The following is a 20,208-nucleotide window of genomic DNA, read 5'->3' on the forward strand; positions in this document are numbered from 1 at the left end:
GCTAATGTTACTGTTTACATTGACTGATGCTGGGCTGGTACAGATGTGCAAATATCCTAGTAATGGCGGCAAACCACTGGAGGGTGGCGTACGCAAGGCTCTACTCGGGTTCAGAGGCACAGGCCAGATTGCGGTCGTTAACAAATTACAGGTAGTCCCCGGGGTACGACGTATTCGATTTACGCGATTTTGACTTTATGACGCCGTCATCCGCCATTTTGTCTCCAGTCGTCCTTATTGTTCCTCACAGTATCTTATTTTTTTTTACTTTACTTTTTTATTATGATGTGTTCTCTTCTCGCTAAAAGTGAAGTTGTTTAGCTTTCCTCCCTAAAAGAAATGCAGATTTGTAGGAGAGGAAATGGTGTCAGTGCTGTTTAATCGTGTGAAACTGTAAAAACACCCACAGATTTCCTCCCTGGAAATAACCCACGACCTAAATAGTCAAATGTCAACCCAAAAGAAAGTTTCCAGTGGCCACGTGGACGTGTGTCGCGTCGCTCGTGGATGGTAAACAAGCAAAACCCCACTCCCATTGGGACACAGTGGACGGCAATCTGCGGTGACGTCATTTGGGCGCGTCCTCGTCGCACCGCACCTCCGAGCGTGGACCAATCAGCGACGAGACCGGCTTCTACAGAATGCAGATGGCCGCTGATATATAGCAGCTGATGCAACACTGGCTCCAGATAACAGCAGGAACGTCACATCACGTCACGTCACGCCGCCGACAAAGCTTGTTTAGGACCGAAAACACTCGGACTGCGTTCATTTGCGGTAAGTATTTTAGTTTCTCCTATAATGCTTTTAATTTGTAGTTAAATAATGAGGACTACTTCCGCATTGAACCGCGGTTTTTTTGTTTGTTTGTTTTTTGTGAACTAGCTTGTTTTAAAAACTCATTGCTAGCGCGAATAAATTCCGTTTGAATTCAGTTGAAATAATTATTTTAATTCCTGGTCATTTTTAGAGACTAATTCGTGTGTTTTTATTTTTAAAATTGTTATAGCCACGCCCGCTCTAATCAACCGCAAGCTAACGGGCTAATGCTGCCTTCAAGTGGTGTCGTAATAATGATAAATAACTGCTATCTAGTCGAAAATTGCAATTTAACGTCCCCTCACGTCGTTTTTTTTTTACTGGAGAAGTGGGAATATATTTTGATACCAGATTTTCCGAGATAAAACAACCCTTTACCTTGTTGTAGATGGGAAGATAATACATTTTTAAAACGTAAAAATTATAACGTACTGTTATAAAAATCTTAAATTTTGAACCAAGTGATTTCATTATTTTGTTACAAGAGCTGTTTACATTTTGATGCATTTCTCCTCTTTTTGTATATGAATTAAAAGCTCAAGCAATTTTGCCCACGCATTAAAGCAAAATGAATTCCGTGTCCGTTTCAACAAAAGCACACGAACACGACCAACTCGTAATTACCAATTAGTAAGTTGTAAAGAAATACTTACGTTTTTTTTTTCTTTATTGAAAATGTGTTGTTTTAGAAATTTCTTTTACAGGTGTTTCCTTTTTTTTATTTTCTGTTGCAATACTTTGTTGCATGACTCATGCTCATTCTCATCTTTCCCAAAGCACTTGAAGGCAACATAACCGCCTCCAAAAACCCCTATTTAAACCACTTCCGGCTTCACTCCACCGATATTTTTAACCGTTACGTTTCATATCATGCGCATAACAACTCGGAATAGTGTCACACAGCCACCCGTGACGTCTCTGTTATCTAGCCCGCGAAGTGCAGCCACGCTCGGCTAGAGTTAGTTACACAACCCGAGATGTTGGCACAACAATGCGGCGCACATGGCAGGAGGGGGCGGGTGGCGCTTGGCCCTACAACATTGCTCCGTAAGCGGGTTCGACTGCACCTCGTCACCCCGTCTAATGCGTCATTCGGCTTTTATTTCAAAGCGGCCACAAATAAGCTTCTGCTCCATGAAAAAAATAAACACAAAGAGAATGTGCAGTGGTTTTCATGAGGAAGGCGAGTAAAAAACGCCCTCGCTCGCTGATTGGCTGCCGCTGAAGGCAGGGCAGTGTAGTATAAATACTTGCCAAGTTGCTCTCCTCGTTCCTTCTTTTCGAGCTGCACAACATTCACGGTGAGTATTGATGTTTTACTGCCATTGACGGCAATAGACGTCCGATCCAGCCCTCCCAGTTCAAATGTATTTTGTTTATTGATGGAGGATACACTGTTCTCCCATTCCAAATGGATCGGACGTCGATCGCCGTCAGCCAATGTTAGTTTATGAAATCATTTCATAGCCATTTGAACTGTAGAGAGATTGTTTATTTGTTCACAGATTTTGAGTGTTGTAAATGTTAATATGCTAAAGTTACAGTGTGGTTCATGTAATACAGCAAAATTTTAGAGCAACTCTGGTTCGTGTATGAGTTCATGTTAAAAAAAAAATATGAGCAAAAATTTAATGCTTGTTTGAACTATAATAGGAAAACAAGTGACATTAGATTAAAAAAAAGTAGCATAAATAATCATTTTAAGAGTTAAATGAATCAAATAAGTAATAAGAATATGACATGTCAAATACAGTACAATCATGAGGAGAAACATGCAAAAGTATTAACACAAAAAAATGGAAATGTGATACAGGTCATGTTGGTATATGTATATTTTCAGTATGAAATGTTCTAACATTCAAAAATTATGTTCCTTTGATTAGAATTACTCATGTTTTTGTGTGTAAAAATTGGTATTTAAAAAAAAAAAGGCAGCATAAATAATCATTTTAAGAGGGAAATGAATCAAATGAGTAAGAAGTGACAAATATGCCTTGTCAAATAATCAATAATGTATAATAATGAAGCGAAACATGCAAAAGTGAGAACAAAAAATGGAAATGGGATATGGCATGTTTGTGTATATTTTAAATGTGACATTTTCTCAAATTTGTGCTGTATTTACTGCAATTCTTAAAAAAAAAAAAAAAGTTTTTTAAATGTTCATGTTTTAAATGAGTCATTTTTTTTGTATGTGAAAACCTGTATTTAAAAAAAAAAAGTAGCATAAATCATCATTTTAAGAGTTAAAAATCAAGTAAGAAGTGCAAAATATGACTTATCAAATAATCAATACTGTAAAATAATGAAGCGAAACATGCAAAAGTAATAACATAAAAAATAGGAAATGTGATTTGTCATGTTTGTGTATATTTTTTAAATGTGACATTTTCTAAAATTTGAAGTGCTATGTTTTTACTGCAATTCTTAAAAGTATTAAAACATGTTCGTTTTTTTTTTCAATGAGTCATTTTTTTTGTATAATAAAATTTGTATTTAAAAAAGTAGCATAAATCATCATTTTAAGAGTTAAATGAATCAAGTAAGTCAGAAGTGAAAAATATGACTTGTCAATTAATCAATAGTGTACAATAATGAGGCGAAACATGCAAAAGTAATAACAAAATTGCAAATGTGACAAGTCATGTTTGTATGTATATATATTTTTTAAATAAGAAATTTTTAAAAATTTTAAGTGCTATATTTTACTGCAATTCTTAAAAATATTAAAACATTATGTTTGTTTTCAATGAGTCATTTTTTTGTATGTGAAAATTTGTATTTAAAAAAAGTAGCATAAATCATCATTTTAGGAGTTAAATGAATCAAGTAAGTAAGAAGTGAAAAATATGACTTATATGACAATAATGAGGCGAAACATGCAAAAGTAATAACAAAAAATGGAAATGTGACAGAAGTCATGTTTATATATATATTTTTTTTTTGATAGGAAACTTCTAAAATTTATTTTGAAGTGCTGCCTTTTTACTGCAGTTTTTAAAAATATTTTAGATAAATATGTTCCTTAGATTTAAATTAGTCATTTTTTTGTATGCTAAAATCGGTAAAGTTAAGGAAAAGCTTGAAATTTCACAACTTGAAATATGTCAATTGAAATTATGTCCGTTGTTTTAAATAAAAGTCGCAAAATCATGTTTAATGAGGTCATCAGACTTAAATTTATGCTCATACAGCAACATTACTTACATATTTATGAGGTATGAAAATTGGTAAGATTAAGGAAAATACTTTAATGTCGTGACTTATGATTGTAAATGTAATAACACTAAATACAAATGAACTCTGTTTAATATACTAGTATAACTTCATGGTCTTGCCAAATAGCTGAATTTTGTCATTTATTTTAATGAAATCCCTTAAAATATGCCCATTTTACCACTATTCCAGCTTCAGATTCCATGTAAAATGGCTCAAAATACTGCCTACGTGTCTTCCCAGCTTGCCCGTGCGTGTTGTTTACGTCCCTCCCCCTAGTTTGACATCTGTAGACAACACTATGCTCAATGTTTGCATTCCTGGAAACGAGCCCATGTGGAAAATGTGTCCTCAACAGAGGCTTTATGGACTGAACCAAAACATGCTTTCCGGACTGAAACATGAATGGACCTTCACAGGTTTCAAGTATGGTGGTCTTCAGAACCCTCAGCAAGGTGGTCAAGCAGGCGACGACCGGCCCGGCTTGCGGCTGCCAGTCCTTGGCGGTGGCCGTCCGCGGCATCAGTTTCTCGCCTCGCCAGGTGACGTCCGACGCCAGCTTTCACTCGGTGTCCTTCTCCGAGACGGACCACCCCAAAGTGCTCATCACGGGTGAGTTCTGACAGGCTTCTTTTAGTTTGTGATCTAACCACAGAAGGATGCAAGTCATGCCAGAGAGTATAAATGTAAGATCTAATCACAGAGCGGGGAATGGAACTTATTACGACATGAGAAAGGAGCTGGTCTGGCTGCTTCTGTTCAGTACAATTACTCAAGTATTGTAATTACATATGCATATAAGTTTTATAATTATTCCCAGCATGTTCTGGGTTTTCCCTGCTGGTGCGGCTCAACTGGTCCAGTGTGGCGGCGTTTATATCAACTAATGCCGATTAACCCTTTAAGGTCCGGGCCTATTTTGTCCGATTTTGCATGCCTTTGATGTTTTCTATATTTCAAAGAAAATTGTTCACAATGGCCTGGTTAGGTCCCATTTTTCAGGACACCATAACCTTCATGTCCAAACTGTTGTTTTACTCACTGACCAATTATAATCAACATTTTGGACCCAAAAAGACACAAAAAAAATCCCCAGAATTTTTGTCAAAATTTGTATTATCCATCTCCCATTGACAACCAAACATGCTCAACGAACCGTTTGGAAACTTGATAATTAGGACTGGCGCATCGATTATTGAAGTAATCAATTAATCTATCAGTTAGTTCGAATAATCGAGTAATCTGATTAGGAACATTTTTAATGCGTTGCAGAATCAATTTTTGGAGGTGTAAAACAAAGATTTGCTGTGATTGCAGTTTCAAAAGAGCATTAAACGCGAATGCAAGATAAAATTCAGAAGTTTTTTTTCAAACTGCAGAATTGCACTTTCATTTCGATAGAAAAAAAATTGCATTTATAAATAAATTAAAATACCTGAGCTTAGATCAAATTACAACAACAAAAATTGGCTAAATTGTAGCAAAGGTCCGTTAGCTTAAATGCTATAAATGCAAATGTTGTTTTTTTTAAAAAGCTCTAAACAAATCATTCAAACACATATTCCCACAAAAAACGGCTAAATTAAATTACGAATGCATAAACAAGAATACTAGCTCAAATAAAAACTTACAACCTTATGTTGGTCTTAACAGGGAGCAGCACAGCCTTATGTTGGTCTTAACAGGGAGCAGCTGGATCCAGCCATGTTAGATGAGTTGTATCATATTCACTGTTACCACTAGAGGGCTGTATATCAGCCTAAATGAATAAAACAAAATGCAACACTTTCAAAACAAACCAATACGTAACTCTAATTAAACGAATCCTCGAAGCAGCAAAATTTTATTGGAAGTTTTTTTTTTTTTTAATCGAATTACTCAAGTTAATCGATTCATCGTTGTAGCACTAGTCATAACCAGCTAAAGGTGAAGAATTTCAATTTGCCAAATATGGAAAATCACACTCCATAGACTTCATAATGTATCGGCGGGACATGGGGCGCGGGGCTGATAGATATAAGGCCTGCATTGTTAGCAAGGCCGTCAAAGCTGACCGAGTGGAATTACAAAGAGCTTTTTTCGTTGAAAATTCTTGTGAATAAATGCGTAAATTCCTGAATTCTTTAGAGATATGGACGTAAAACGGTCTTGATTAAAAGCAAAAAAAACTAACATTTAGCATTTATTTGATGTAAATATGTAGAGGTACAATGCTAGTCTGTTTGCAAATGTAGCTAGCGGCCGCCTAATGTAAACAGATCTTTTCCGGTGAAAATTCTTGTGAATAAATGCTTAAATCCCTAAATTCTTTTATGTATTTATTTTTCCCTTCAGGCATGACAAACCCAACAAACATACAGCATTTATATGTGTTTACAATTAATTCAACCCGAAAAGAAAAGGGCAAACTGGGGAAGCCAAAGCTTATTATAACCCGCCCCCAGTATACCTTAGGACGCAGAAAATATCGAATATCAATTTTTGAAATTCAGTTTGTGAAGAGATTACAAGTTTTTTTTTTTTAATTTAACCATCCCCTTGATTGTTCATTTAATTCTGTATAGATATAGACGTAATCAGTCTCGATTCTTGGTTAAAAGCAAAAAAAAAAAAAACGTGCAGTTGGCATTTATTTTACGTAAATACAGTGTATCACAAAAGTGAGTACACCCCTCGCATTTTTTTTTTTTTTTTAATATAGCGCAATGGTTTTGGCACATTCTTTTTAAACCACCCTGTCTGATAATGTAATCTCACTATCTATAATGGTATTTTTAGGTTTCTAATGGAATTAAAACATTTAAAAACTGAATAAAATACATTTATTGTCATTGTTTACATTGGCAACAATACAAATAAAAATATTTGCAGGTTTCCCCCCCCCCCTTTTTGATTAAAAAAATGTAAAATAAAAATACCAAAATGAACAATAAAGGTAAAATTTGATATTTGGAATTCTCAAAAAAGAGGGTATGGGCAATTTTAAGGTCAACAATATTTCTAAAAGTCCAGCAGAATAGGCTCCAGCAGACCCGTGGCCGCCGTTAGCATAAGTTGTAAGCAAGATGAATGAATGAACAACCCTTTTTTTTTTGTAAATAAAGAAAATATGAATAAATACGAAGTACGGAGCCCCTAAGGTGACATGGAAGAAGAAAAAAAAACATAGAGGAAAAAAAAAAGTTGTCGTTAAAAAAAAAAAATAGTGCCTCAAAAGGGACACGAAAGATTTTTTCTGTCAAAGCAAAAAAAAATTTTTTTTAAAACACGAAAGTTAAAAAAAAAAAATGCCCCGGGAAAAAAAAAAGGAAAAAGACCCGGAAGTAAAAAAGAAAAGTAAGGTTGAAGCAAAAAAAAAAAAAAAAATGCCCCGGAAAAAAAAAACACGAAAGTTAAAAAAATAATAATTGCCCCGAAAAAAAAGACCCAGAAGTAAAAAAAAAAAAATGAAAAATGAAAAAACACATTAATCCACTTTTTTATACGTGTGTTTTGCAGGTAAACAATGGCAACAATGGGGCGTGATCACCCGTGGAGCAGGTTAATTGAGTTTTACTTTGAAATAGGCCTAAAATATGATGACATAAGATCAATTCTTGATATTAAGCACGGTTTCCAAATAAGCAGAAGACATTTGAAGCGAGTTTTAAACTCAACCGGACATTTTCGTCGGAAAACGTTCTGTGATTTGGCGGTCCTTGTTGACTTCATTCGCAAAAAATTGCAAAGGCAAAAATCCGTCCTTCGACTTCCAAAACTCAAACTGACCTGGAGGCACAACTATCTTCCAACATTTTTTTTTTTTTTTTTTTTTGCTTCGATTTTATCTTTTTTTTTTCAAAGTTGTGTTTTGTTTTTTGTTTTGTTTTTTCTGCTTCGACGTAAAAAAAAAAAAATTTTTTTTTTGCTTCAACCTCAACTTTTCTTTTTTACTTCTGGGTCTTTTTTTTTTCCGGGGCATTTTTTTTTTTTTTTTTTTTTTTTACTTTCGTGTTTTTTTGCTTTGACAGAAAAAAAATCTTTCGTGTCCCTTTAGGGGTACTTTTTTTTTTTTTTTTTAACGTCAGCTTTTTTTTTCCCTCTCTGTTTTTTTTTCTTCTTCCATGTCGCCTTAGGGGCTCCGCAATAAGAAATATTTTGAAAAAATAAAATAAAATAATATTTTCCTTTCCTTTGGTCAAATTAAAAAAAAAAGAGTAAAAAAAAAACAAAAGAGCAAATTTATTTTTTTTTATTAAAAAAAGTTTTCCCGTTTTTTGTCTTTTTCATTAAACATACGAAATTTAAATTTAGAGAATAATTTTTTTCCCTTTTTTACAAATTAAAAAAATATTTTAAATTGGTTAAAAAAAAGGACATACCCCCTTTAAAAAAAAAATTTAAACCAAAATGAAAACTATTTGTTAATAACTCATTGGTCGCCATTTATGGCGCAGGATTGACGTTCAATCCATGATTTGAAACCTCCCACTTCAAATGGATTGGGTGTCTACCACTGATTAAACTCATTTAAATAGTTTTAATTGAGTTTTTAGAGCCACATGACTGGACTGAAAGAGTTAAGCAATAGTGACTGGCTTGTCTTTGTTAAAAAATGAGGTTACTGGGGTGTTGGGTAAGTTTGGCAGAGCAGCCTGAAAAGCTCGCCAGATCTAAACAAAAGAGCCTATCGCCCCCTCTTGGCTCGTGAGCTACTTGAGGCCTCCATGGAGACACAATGGTCGACTGACAATCGTCGCTTCTGTCAATTGCAGGTGGCCTGGGACAACTCGGGGTGGGGCTCGCCAAACTATTAAGGTAACATTCTTCGGTGTTTGTTTGCTAAGGAAGTTGTTTTTCGCGTGTTTGATGTGTGTTTTGGATGCCGATTTGTTTGTTGTTGGTCTGTGTGAGGATTGAATGTGTGTGGGTAATGTTTGGTTAGTAAGTTGGTCAGTGCATGCGTGTTGTTTGATTAGTAAGTCAAAGTGTTGGGAGCGTTTGTGTTGGTTGAGTAACCCGACTTTGTAATTGTACAGGAAACGCTTTGGAAAGAACAACGTGATTCTGTCCGATATCAGGAAGCCGTCGAGCAACGTTTTCCACAGCGGTGCGTAAACTTCCTTTCCACTCTGGAACGGTATTTACCAAGAGTTGATTAAGTTAATGTGTTACCAATGTCCACTGATGAATAAGAACAGTAAATGGCAAGGGAAATGATGCAACTGAAGTGTTGTTGCGTTCAGAAATGTGCAACTCCGCATGACTTTGCAGTAGCGGTTGAATTCATCAGAGTGAAACCGGTTTATACAGTGCTGGCCAAAAGTATTGGCACCCCTGCAATTCTGTCATAATAATAATAATTTTTTTTTTTTTCCAGAAAATGACTGCAATTATAAATGCTTTGGTAGTCATATCTTTATTTATTTTGCTTGCAATGAAAAAACACACAAAAAAAAATCATTGTTATTTTACGCAAAACTCCAAAAATGGGCCGGACAAAAGTATAGGCCCCCCTCTGAAAAATCATGTGATGCTTTTAGCTTGTGTAATTAACAGTACCTGTTTCTTACCTGTGGCACATAGCAGATGGTGGCAATTATAAATCACACTTGCACCCAGTTAAAATGGATTAAAGTTGACTCAACCTCGGTCCTGTGTCCTTGTGTGTACCACATTGAGCAGGGAGAAAAAGAAGACCAAAGAACTGTCTGAGGACTTGAGAAGCCAAATTGTGAGGAAGCATGGGCAATCTCAAGGGTACAAGTCCCATCTCCAAAGACCTGAATGGTCCTGTGTCTACCACGCGCTTTGTTATCAATAAGTGTAAAGCCCATGGCACTGTGGCTAACCTCCCTAGATGTGGACAGAAAAGAAAAATTCACGACAGATTTCAACGAAAGATTGTGCGGATGGTGGACAACGAACCTCGACTAACATCCAAACAAGTTCAAGCTGTCCTGCAATCCGAGGGTACAACAGCGTCAACCCATACTATCCGTCGGCATCTGAATGAAAAGGGACTTTATGGTAGGATACCCAGGAGGACCCCACTTCTGACCCAGAGACATAAAAAAAAGCTTTGCCAAAACTTGCCTGAAAAAGTCAAAAACGTTTTGGATGAATGTTCTCTGGTCAGATGAGACAAAAGTTTAGCTTTTTGGGAAAAGGCATCAACATAGTTTACAGGGAAAAAACAAGGCCTTCAAAGAAAAAAAACACGGTCCCCACAGTTAAACATGGCGGAGGTTACCAGATGTTTTGGGGTTGCTTTGCTACCTCTGCCACTGGACTGCTTGACCGTGTGCATGGCATTATGATGGCTGAAGACTAGCAACAAATTTTGCAGCATAATGTAGGGCCCAGTGTAAGAAAGCTGGCTCTCCCTCAGAGGTCATGGGTCTTCCAGCAGGACAATGACACAAAAGCACTAGAAAATGGTTTGACAGAAAGCACTGGAGACTTCTAAAGTGGCCAGCAATGACTCCAGACCTGAATCCCATAGAAGACCTGTGAAGAGATCTGAAAATGGCAGTTTGGAGAAGGCACCCTTCAAATCTAAGAGACCTGGAGCAGTTGGCCGAAGAAGAATGGTCTAAAATTCCAGCAGAGCATTGTAAGAAACCCATTGATGGATACTGGAAGCAGTTGTTTGCAGTTATTTTGTCTAAAGGTTGTGCTACCAAGTATTAGGCTGAGGGTACCAATACCTTTGTCCGGCCCATTTTGGGAGTTTTGTGTAAAATGATCATGATTTAATTTTTTTTTTCATTCGCTTTTGCGTTTTGTCAATGCAAAAAAAAAATAAATGAAGATATTACTACCAAAGCATTTGTAATTGCAATAATTTTCTGTTTGTAATTAAGCATTATCTGACAGAATTGCAGGTGTGCCAATACCTTTGGCCAGTACTGTACATTGACGTGCACTTTTATTTAGATAGTCCTTAATCAAAATAGACTTGAACATTTATAATGTGCCACCTGGGAGTTTGGTGTAGTCCCTTTTAGTCCCTTTGTTGTTGCTTATTCACACAAAAAACAAAACAAAATACAAATAAAAAACAGGTGGATTTTCTGCCTCGTCTTTTTTTGTGATTGTGAACGCCATCTCTTGCCCCACCTTCAGGTCCGTTCATCTACTCTGACATTTTGGACTACAAGAACCTACGTGAAATCGTGGTCAACAACCGAATCACTTGGCTGGTCCACTACAGTGCACTTCTCAGCGCCGTCGGCGAGGCTAACGTGGCGCTGGCCCGATCCGTCAATATCACCGGTGAGCCCGTGGCACGTTTGGAAATATTTTTTCATTATGGCTGTCGTCACCTTCTTTGTCAGGGCTTCACAATATCCTGGACATCGCGGCCGAGCACAACCTGCGTCTCTTCGTCCCAAGCACCATCGGCGCCTTCGGACCCACGTCCCCGCGTGACCCCACGCCCGATCTTTGCGTGCAGAGGCCCCGCACTATCTACGGTGTCTCCAAAGTCCACGCTGAGCTCATGGGAGAAGTAAGAGGAATGAGGCGTATCCTCATTTTACAAAATACATGAAATTATCCATTATTTTAGAATGTAAAACCATAATTAAAAAAAAAACCTGTCTTTGGCATGTGTACATATTTTTTTAATAGCTAGCTAGCACATTAATTCCACATCAGATATGATACATTCTAATTAGGGCTGTCAAAAGATTAAAATTTTTAATCGAGTTAATCACAGCTTAAAAATTAATTAATCGTAATTAATCGCAATTCAAACCATCTATAAAATATGCCATATTTTTCTGTAAATTATTGTTGGAATGGAAAGATAAGACACAAGACGGATATATACATTCAACATACGGTACATAAGTACTGTATTTGTTTTTTATAACAATAAATCAACAAGATGGCATTAACATTCTGTTAAAGCGATCCATGGATAGAAAGACTTGTAGTTCTTAAAGGATAAATGTTAGTACAAGTTAAAGAAATTTCATATAAAAACCCCTCTTAATGTTTTTGTTTTAATAAAATTTGTAAAATTTTCAATCAAAAAATAAACTAGTAGCTCGCCATTGTTGATTTCAATAATTACACAATGCTCATTGTGCTTAAACCCATAAATTCAGTCGCACCCAAGCGCCAGCAGAGGGAGACAAAAAACACAAGTAACAAGTGGACATGTCACTGTGCTGTCATTTTAATCTGTTTGAGGAGGGCACGTGCGTTAATTGCGTCAAATATTTCAACGTGATTAATTTAAAAAATTAATTACCGCCCGTTAATGCGATAATTTTGACAGCCCTGTTGTTTCAACATGAAAAATTTCATTTTTTACCCATCTGATAGTCATTTCCACATAGATCAAAGTGACATGTTAGCTACCGTATATAACTATGCTACTTTGTCTTCTTTTGCCAAATACGGAATTGAAATTTTTTACATTTTAACTTTTTTTTTTATTTATTTATTTATTTTTTTTAATCAACTTAAAATGTGAAACTTCTCAAGACAAAATAGGAAATGTACAGCTCTAAAATGGTAAGCATATGATGTTATTGTAGTGGAACGTATTCCAATATTACGTGAAATATATCATTCATAAAATGGGAAACTCATCATACTGTTCAAGCAGTAAACCTGTAACGTTAAAGCGATAAATTTGTAACGTTAAAATGGTTAACTTGTACATTTTAAATGGTAAGCTTCTAACAGTAAAATTTTAAATGAAACGCTTTCAAATAGGAAAGTGATTGCAATAAAGCAGGATATATGTCAGCTTATCGCGATAACTAATATAGTTAAAACGGCAAACTCGAAAGGTTGAAGCGGCAAGCTCGTAGCGCGAAAAGGGCAAGCTCGTAGCGCGAAAAGGGCAAGCTCGTAGCGCGAAAAGGGCAAGCTCGTAGCACGAAAAGGGCACGCTCGTAGCGCGAAAAAGGGCAAGCTCGTAGCGCGAAAACGGCAAACTCCAGATGTGAAAATGGCAAACTCTGAGCGGGAAAACGGCAAACTCTGAACGGGAAAATGGCAAACTGTTAGCGTTGAAAACGGCAAACTCGGAACGCGAAAGCGGCAAACTCAGTTATGGTTAATGGTTAACTTTTAAATTTTAAATGGTAAGCTTCTAACGGTAAAATGGTAAACGTAATGCTTTCAAATAGGAAAGTGATTGCGTTAAAGCAGGATATACGTCACCTTATCGCGATAACTAATATCGTTAGAACAGCAAACTCGAAAAGTTGAAGCGGCAAACTCGTAGCGTAAAAACGGCAAACTCGTAGCATGAAAGCGGCAAGCTAGTAGTGCGAAAACAGCATGCTCGTAGCGTGAAAATGGCAAACTCGAAGCATGAAAAGGAAAACTCTGAGCGGGAAAACGGCAAACTGTTAGCGTGGAAAACGGCAAACTGTTAGCGTGGAAAACGGCAAACTCCAGATGTGAACACAGCATACTGTTAGCGTGGAAAACGGCAAACTGTTAGCGTGGAAAACGGCAAACTGTTAGCGGCAAACTCGGAATGCAAAAACAGCAAACTCAGAACGCGAAAGCGGCAAACTTGTCGCGCGGGAACAACAAACTTGTCGCGCGGGAACGGCAAACTCGTCGCGTTAGGGCGTAACGTTGGCGCTGCGAACTCTTAACGGTAACACGGCAACATGTAACCCTAACGCGGCTGACATGGCAAACTTATTAGCCTGACGCGGCAAACCCGTCGTGTTAACACTGCAAACTTGAAATCCTAAGAAGAGAAGCTTACTGCATTAAGAAGGAAAGGTATCACTTTGACATCAATATTATCATATTATTACAAACTTATAAACATACTAGTCGGTCACCTTATCGTGGTAGCTCGTAGCGTGAAAACCGCAAACTCGTTGCATGAAAACGGTAAACTCGGAGCATGAAAAAGGCAAACTCGTCGCGCTTGGACGGCAAACTCGGAAACGGCAAACCGGTAACGTTACGTATGGTAACGTTAGCACTGCGAACTCTTAACGGTAACGCGGCAACACTTAACCCGTCGTGTTAATGTGGCAAAGTCGAAATGTTAAGTAGGGAAACTTGCCACTTTAAGCAGGAAAGGTATCACTTTAACATGATCATATTTTTTAAAAACTTTTCACATTAAAACAGACAACTTATCACATTATATTGTTGTTCTGATTTTTGTGTTGCAGTAATACACTTCCGTAGAAGTAGTTGTTGTAGTACATAATTATTTGTTACACAATGTTGCGTTCTCCCCACCAGTACTACCATCACCGCTACGGGTTGGACTTTCGCTGCCTCCGCTACCCGGGAATCATTTCTGCCGACTCCATGCCCGGTGGCGGCACGACAGGTGAGAGACTTTATTGCTTTCCCAGCGTGTCCCGTCACCTGCTTCTTACGCAACTCATTTAATTTTAGGCCCGCCGCACTCTGTACTCAATTCCACCATTTAAATCACTGACATTTAATCCGTTTATATCTCAGACTACGCAGTCCAGATCTTTCACGACGCCATCAAGACGGGCAAATTCGAGTGCTTCCTGCGGCCGGACACCCGGCTGCCTATGATGTACATCGACGACTGCCTGCGTGCCACGCTCGAGGTGCTGGAGGCGCCAGCCGACACGCTCAGCATGCGAACGTACAACATCAACGCCATGAGCTTCTCGCCTGACGAGCTGGTGCAGGAGCTGCGCAAGCACGTGCCGGAGCTGGAGGTGTCGTACAACGTGGACCCTGTCAGGCAGGCCATTGGTAAATTGTTGGATTATTCTCCAGTGGCATCGACGGCAGTAGACGTCCAAATGGCATAGCACCATGTCGCCGTTGTAGTAAATGAGATAATACATATACATGCAACACAATGGGGGGCAAATTTTTCACGTTAAAGCAGCAATTTTTTACACAAGGCAGGAAACTTTTTACGTTAAAACACTTCACGTTTTTTTTTTTTTTTTTTTTTTTTTTAAATACAATAGAGCGCCGGAACATTTTTCCGATAAGGCGCCAGAACGTTTTTGTTTTTTTGTTTTTTCTCCGATATAGCGCCCGGAACTTTTTTTTTTTTTTTTCAATTTGGCGCAGAACGCTTTAAGGTGCCAAAAGTTTTTTTTTTTTTTTTTTTCTGATAGCACGCCGGAACGTTTTTTATCCGATAAAGCGCCAGAATGTTTTTTTCTGATAAGCGCCGGGTCGTTTTTTTTCCGATAAAGCGCGGAAGGTGCCAGAACGTTTTTTTTTTTTTTTTTTTCCAGATAGAGCGCCGAGACGTATTTTTCAGATAAAGTGCCAGAACGTTTTTCCTGAGAGAGCGCCGGAAAGTTTTTTTTTTTTTTCCCGATAAGCGCCGGAACCTTTTTTTTTTTTTTTTTCCCGATAAGCGCCGGAACCTTTTTTCCGATAAAGCGCCAGAACGTTTTTCCTGAGAGAGCGCCGGAATGTTTTTTTTTTTTTTTTTCTGATAAAGCGCCAGAACGTTTTTACCGAGAGAGCGCCAGTTCCAATGAAGCGCCGGAACGTTTTTTTTTTCCCGATAAAGCGCTGGAATGTTTTTTTACAGTAGTGCGCCCGAACGTTATTTGGTTTTTTTTCTGCTAGAGGGCCGGAACGTTTTTTTCCCGAGAGAGCGGCGGAACGTTTTTTTGTTTTTTTTTTTGTCCGATAGTCCGATAGAGCGCCGAGATGTTTTATTCCGATAAAGCGAGGAACTTTTTAGGCGTCGGAATGTTTTGTTTTTATTCCGATAAGCACCGGAACCTTTTTTTCCAATAAAGTGCAGGAACGTTTTTTTTTCCGATAAAGCGCCAGAACGTTTTTCCCGAGAGAGCGCCGGAATGTTTTTTTTTTTTTTTTTGAAAAAGTGCCAGAACGTTTTTTTCCCCCCGATAAAGCGCTCGAACGTTTTTCCTCAGAGAGTGCTGGAATGTTTTTTTGTTTTTTTTTTTTACTATAGAGCGCCGGAACGTTTTTCCGCTAAGCCGCCGGAACGTTTTTTTTTTTTTTTTTTTTTTCGATAATGCGGCAGAACGTTTTTTTGAATTTTTTTTTCCCCCCGATTAAGCGCTGGAACGTTTCTTCCAATAAAGCGCTGGGACGTTTTTTTTTATTTTTTATAAAGAGCGGGAATGTTTTTTTTTCCCTGATAAAGCGCCAGAACATTTTTACCAAGAGAGCGCTAGAACGTTCTTTCTTACGATAGAGTACCGGAACTTTTTTTTTCCGATAATGCGCCGGAACATTTTTTTTTCCCCATAAAGCGCTGAAACGTTTTTTCCTATAAAGTGCTGGGACGTTTTTCCTATAAAGAGTGGGAATGTGTTGTGTTTTTTTCCGATAAGACGGCAGAACGTTATTTTTTTTCCCTGATAAAGCGCCGGAACGTTTTTTTTTTTTTTTTTCCGACAAAGCGCCCGAACATTTTTTTTTTCTTGATAAGGTGCCGAAACTTTGCACGTTTCCTCAAGAAACGTCACAATAAAGCGCCCAAACTTTACGATGCAAAAGCATCCAACTTGTGCGTGTTTGTAAGTGTGGACACACTTCTTCAAGGCAAATTCAACTCACTCATTCAGTTTGTAGATATGAACCAAAATGTTAACAAAAATTTCTCTTAAAAAAAAAAAACTCAAAAAATTTACCTTCTGTATTTACAAGCTCACCAGTCACACTTTTCAAACCTTAGATTTTGGTGGAGGAAGTTGCAATCCTACGACCAACTCATTTCTCAAATCAAGTTTTTCCAGTTCTAGCTAAAAAAAAAAAAATCTGCTGCCAATACAAAAATACCTCCCGATGGACTACAAAAATGTCGCCTAACCACTTCCTGCTTTCCCTTCTCACAGCCGACTCCTGGCCCAAGAACTTCGACGACACCAACGCCAAGCGCGACTGGGCCTGGAAGCACGACTACGACCTGCCCGAGCTGGTGCAAACCATGCTCAACTACCTTAGCGGCGACACGCGCATGGCCCGCGCCAACTAGCGCTTCGGCTCAGCTAAGACACCTTTTTGTACATAGTGTATAGAATGACCAAAGAGGGATCGGAAACTAGGCGGCCCGTGTACATAGTTCGCAGTTTTGGGCGTATTGTTTCGCCATGGCGGGGAAAACCAAACCCGTTTTTTTTTTTTTCGCTGCATCACCAAGGATTGCCTAACTCGGGTTGCAAAATTCCGGGAATTTTCAAAGCTGGAAACGTTCCATGGGAAGTGACATTGAGTGAGTTTATCATGTGTAGACGTCCAATCCACTTGAAGTGGCTCCCCCTTCAAATGGATTGGACATCTGTGGCTAACTTGTGTTCATGCTAGGTCGAAGTTCTTTAACTTATGAGTGCCTCACAAGTTTTTTGATATTTAGAGACGTTTCGTGCAACTAAATTTTGAGGTAATAAGATGACACTGCTTGAATACTATAGGGAAAAAACTACTGTGATGCGCTTACATGTGCGCAAGCAATGCTTGACATTGAAAAATTGACATCATATTGACATTCATTCCCATGGAAAGTCTCAAATTTTGAAAAATTCCAGAAATATTCCTGGAAAAACTGGTCATGTTAATGTGGCTAACATTTAAAGTGAGTACCTTTTAAGGTTAAAGCAGCTAGCAATCATCGTTGTCGTGGGTAACTTGTTAAAGCTGCTATTTCTTAACGTTAATGTGGTTAGCTGTTAATGTCAATGCTGCTAAATTGTGGTTTGCAAGCGGTGGCTAACTTGCAGACGAACAAGCCGGCGGCTAACTTGCGGACGAGCAAGCGGCGGCTAACTTGCGAACGAACAAGCCGGCGACTAACTTGCGGACGAACAAGCCGGCGGCTAACTTGCGGACGAACAAGCCGGCGGCTAACTTGCGGACGAACAAGCCGGCGGCTAACTTGCGGACGAACAAGCCGGCGGCTAACTTGCGGACGAACAAGCCGGCGGCTAACTTGCTGACGAACAAGCCGGCGGCTAACTTGCGGAAGAGCAAGGGGCTAGTCTGAAATTCTGAAGAATTCCAGAAATGTTCCTGGAAAAACTTGTGTTGTTAACGTGGCTCACATTTAAAGTTAAAACAGCTAGTTTTTAATGTTAAGCAGTTCACAATTATTGTTATAGTGGCTAACTTTTAATGTTAAAGCAGCTAACTCTTAAGGTACGTATAATGCAGTTAGCTGTTAAAGTCAATGCTGCTAAATTGCGGCGTGCAAGGGGCTAACTTGCGGCGTGCAAGTGGTGGCTAACTTGCGGCGTGCAAGTGGTGGCTAACTTGCGACGAGCAAGCGGCGGCTTCACTTGCGCCGAGCAAGCGGCGGCTTCACTTGCGACGTGCAAGCGGCGGCTTCACTTGCGACGTGCAAGCGGCGGCTTCACTTGCGACGTGCAAGCGGCGGCTTCACTTGCGACGTGCAAGCGGCGGCTTCACTTGCGACGAGCAAGCGGCGGCTTCACTTGCGACGTGCAAGCGGCGGCTTCACTTGCGACGTGCAAGCGGCGGCTTCACTTGCGACGTGCAAGCGGCGGCTTCACTTGCGACGTGCAAGCGGCGGCTTCACTTGCGACGAGCAAGCGGCGGCTTCACTTGCGACGAGCAAGCGGCGGCTTCACTTGCGACGAGCAAGCGGCGGCTAACTTGCGACGAGCAAGCGGCGGCTTCACTTGCGACGAGCAAGCGGCGGCTTCACTTGCGACGAGCAAGCGGCGGCTAACTTGCGACGTGCAAGCGGCGGCTTCACTTGCGACGTGCAAGCGGCGGCTTCACTTGCGACGAGCAAGCGGCGGCTTCACTTGCGACGAGCAAGCGGCGGCTTCACTTGCGACGAGCAAGCGGCGGCTTCACTTGCGACGTGCAAGCGGCGGCTTCACTTGCGACGTGCAAGCGGCGGCTTCACTTGCGACGAGCAAGCGGCGGCTTCACTTGCGACGAGCAAGCGGCGGCTTCACTTGCGACGAGCAAGCGGCGGCTTCACTTGCGACGAGCAAGCGGCGGCTAACTTGCGACGAGCAAGCGGCGGCTTCACTTGCGACGAGCAAGCGGCGGCTTCACTTGCGACGAGCAAGCGGCGGCTAACTTGCGACGTGCAAGCGGCGGCTTCACTTGCGACGTGCAAGCGGCGGCTTCACTTGCGACGTGCAAGCGGCGGCTTCACTTGCGACGAGCAAGCGGCGGCTTCACTTGCGACGAGCAAGCGGCGGCTTCACTTGCGACGTGCAAGCGGCGGCTTCACTTGCGACGTGCAAGCGGCGGCTTCACTTGCGACGTGCAAGCGGCGGCTTCACTTGCGACGTGCAAGCGGCGGCTCCACTTGCGACGTGCAAGCGGCGGCTCCACTTGCGACGTGCAAGCGGCGGCTCCACTTGCGACGTGCAAGCGGCGGCTCCACTTGCGACGTGCAAGCGGCGGCTTCACTTGCGACGAGCAAGCGGCGGCTTCACTTGCGACGAGCAAGCGGCGGCTCCACTTGCGACGAGCAAGCGGCGGCTCCACTTGCGACGAGCAAGCGGCGGCTCCACTTGCGACGAGCAAGCGGCGGCTCCACTTGCGACGAGCAAGCGGCGGCTTCACTTGCGACGAGCAAGCGGCGGCTTCACTTGCGACGAGCAAGCGGCGGCTTCACTTGCGACGAGCAAGCGGCGGCTTCACTTGCGACGAGCAAGCGGCGGCTTCACTTGCGACGAGCAAGCGGCGGCTTCACTTGCGACGTGCAAGCGGCGGCTTCACTTGCGACGTGCAAGCGGCGGCTTCACTTGCGACGTGCAAGCGGCGGCTTCACTTGCGACGTGCAAGCGGCGGCTTCACTTGCGACGTGCAAGCGGCGGCTTCACTTGCGACGTGCAAGCGGCGGCTTCACTTGCGACGTGCAAGCGGCGGCTTCACTTGCGACGTGCAAGCGGCGGCTTCACTTGCGTCGTGCAAGCGGCGGCTTCACTTGCGTCGAGCAAGCGGCGGCTTCACTTGCGACGAGCAAGCGGCGGCTTCACTTGCGACGAGCAAGCGGCGGCTTCACTTGCGACGAGCAAGCGGCGGCTTCACTTGCGGTGGTTAACTTGTGGACGAGCAAGGGGCTAGTCTCAAATTTTGAAGAATTCCAGAAATGTTCCTGGAAAAACTTGTATTGTTAACGTGGCTCACATTTAAAGTTAAAACAGCTAGCTTTTAAGGTTAAGCAGTTCACAATTATTGTTATAGTGGCTAACTTTTAATGTTAAAGCGGCTAACTCTTAAGGT

The 20,208-nt window shown here is 40.7% G+C and overlaps 1 protein-coding gene across 2 annotated transcripts; it reads left to right on the plus strand.

Moving 5' to 3' along the window:
- The first annotated feature begins 622 nt into the window (after positions 1 to 622).
- On the plus strand, positions 623 to 18,258 carry tdh (L-threonine dehydrogenase). 2 transcript variants are annotated; one of them, XM_057822261.1, is made up of 9 exons: positions 623 to 777; positions 4,455 to 4,647; positions 8,790 to 8,832; positions 9,054 to 9,124; positions 11,143 to 11,292; positions 11,355 to 11,527; positions 14,257 to 14,347; positions 14,482 to 14,751; positions 16,839 to 18,257. In XM_057822261.1, exons 2-9 carry the CDS (start codon positions 4,464 to 4,466, stop codon positions 16,976 to 16,978), a joined length of 1,122 nt encoding a protein of 373 aa, XP_057678244.1. In that variant the 5' UTR covers positions 623 to 777; positions 4,455 to 4,463; the 3' UTR covers positions 16,979 to 18,257. The 2 variants fall into 2 exon arrangements, with proteins under 2 accessions (XP_057678244.1, XP_057678245.1); XM_057822262.1 differs by lacking the exon at positions 623 to 777 and adding an exon at positions 798 to 2,120 and having other exon boundaries at positions 16,839 to 18,258.
- The last annotated feature ends 1,950 nt before the right edge of the window (positions 18,259 to 20,208 follow it).

This window comes from Corythoichthys intestinalis, chromosome 19 (genome assembly GCF_030265065.1).
Source record: "Corythoichthys intestinalis isolate RoL2023-P3 chromosome 19, ASM3026506v1, whole genome shotgun sequence".
Lineage (NCBI taxonomy): Eukaryota > Metazoa > Chordata > Actinopteri > Syngnathiformes > Syngnathidae > Corythoichthys > Corythoichthys intestinalis.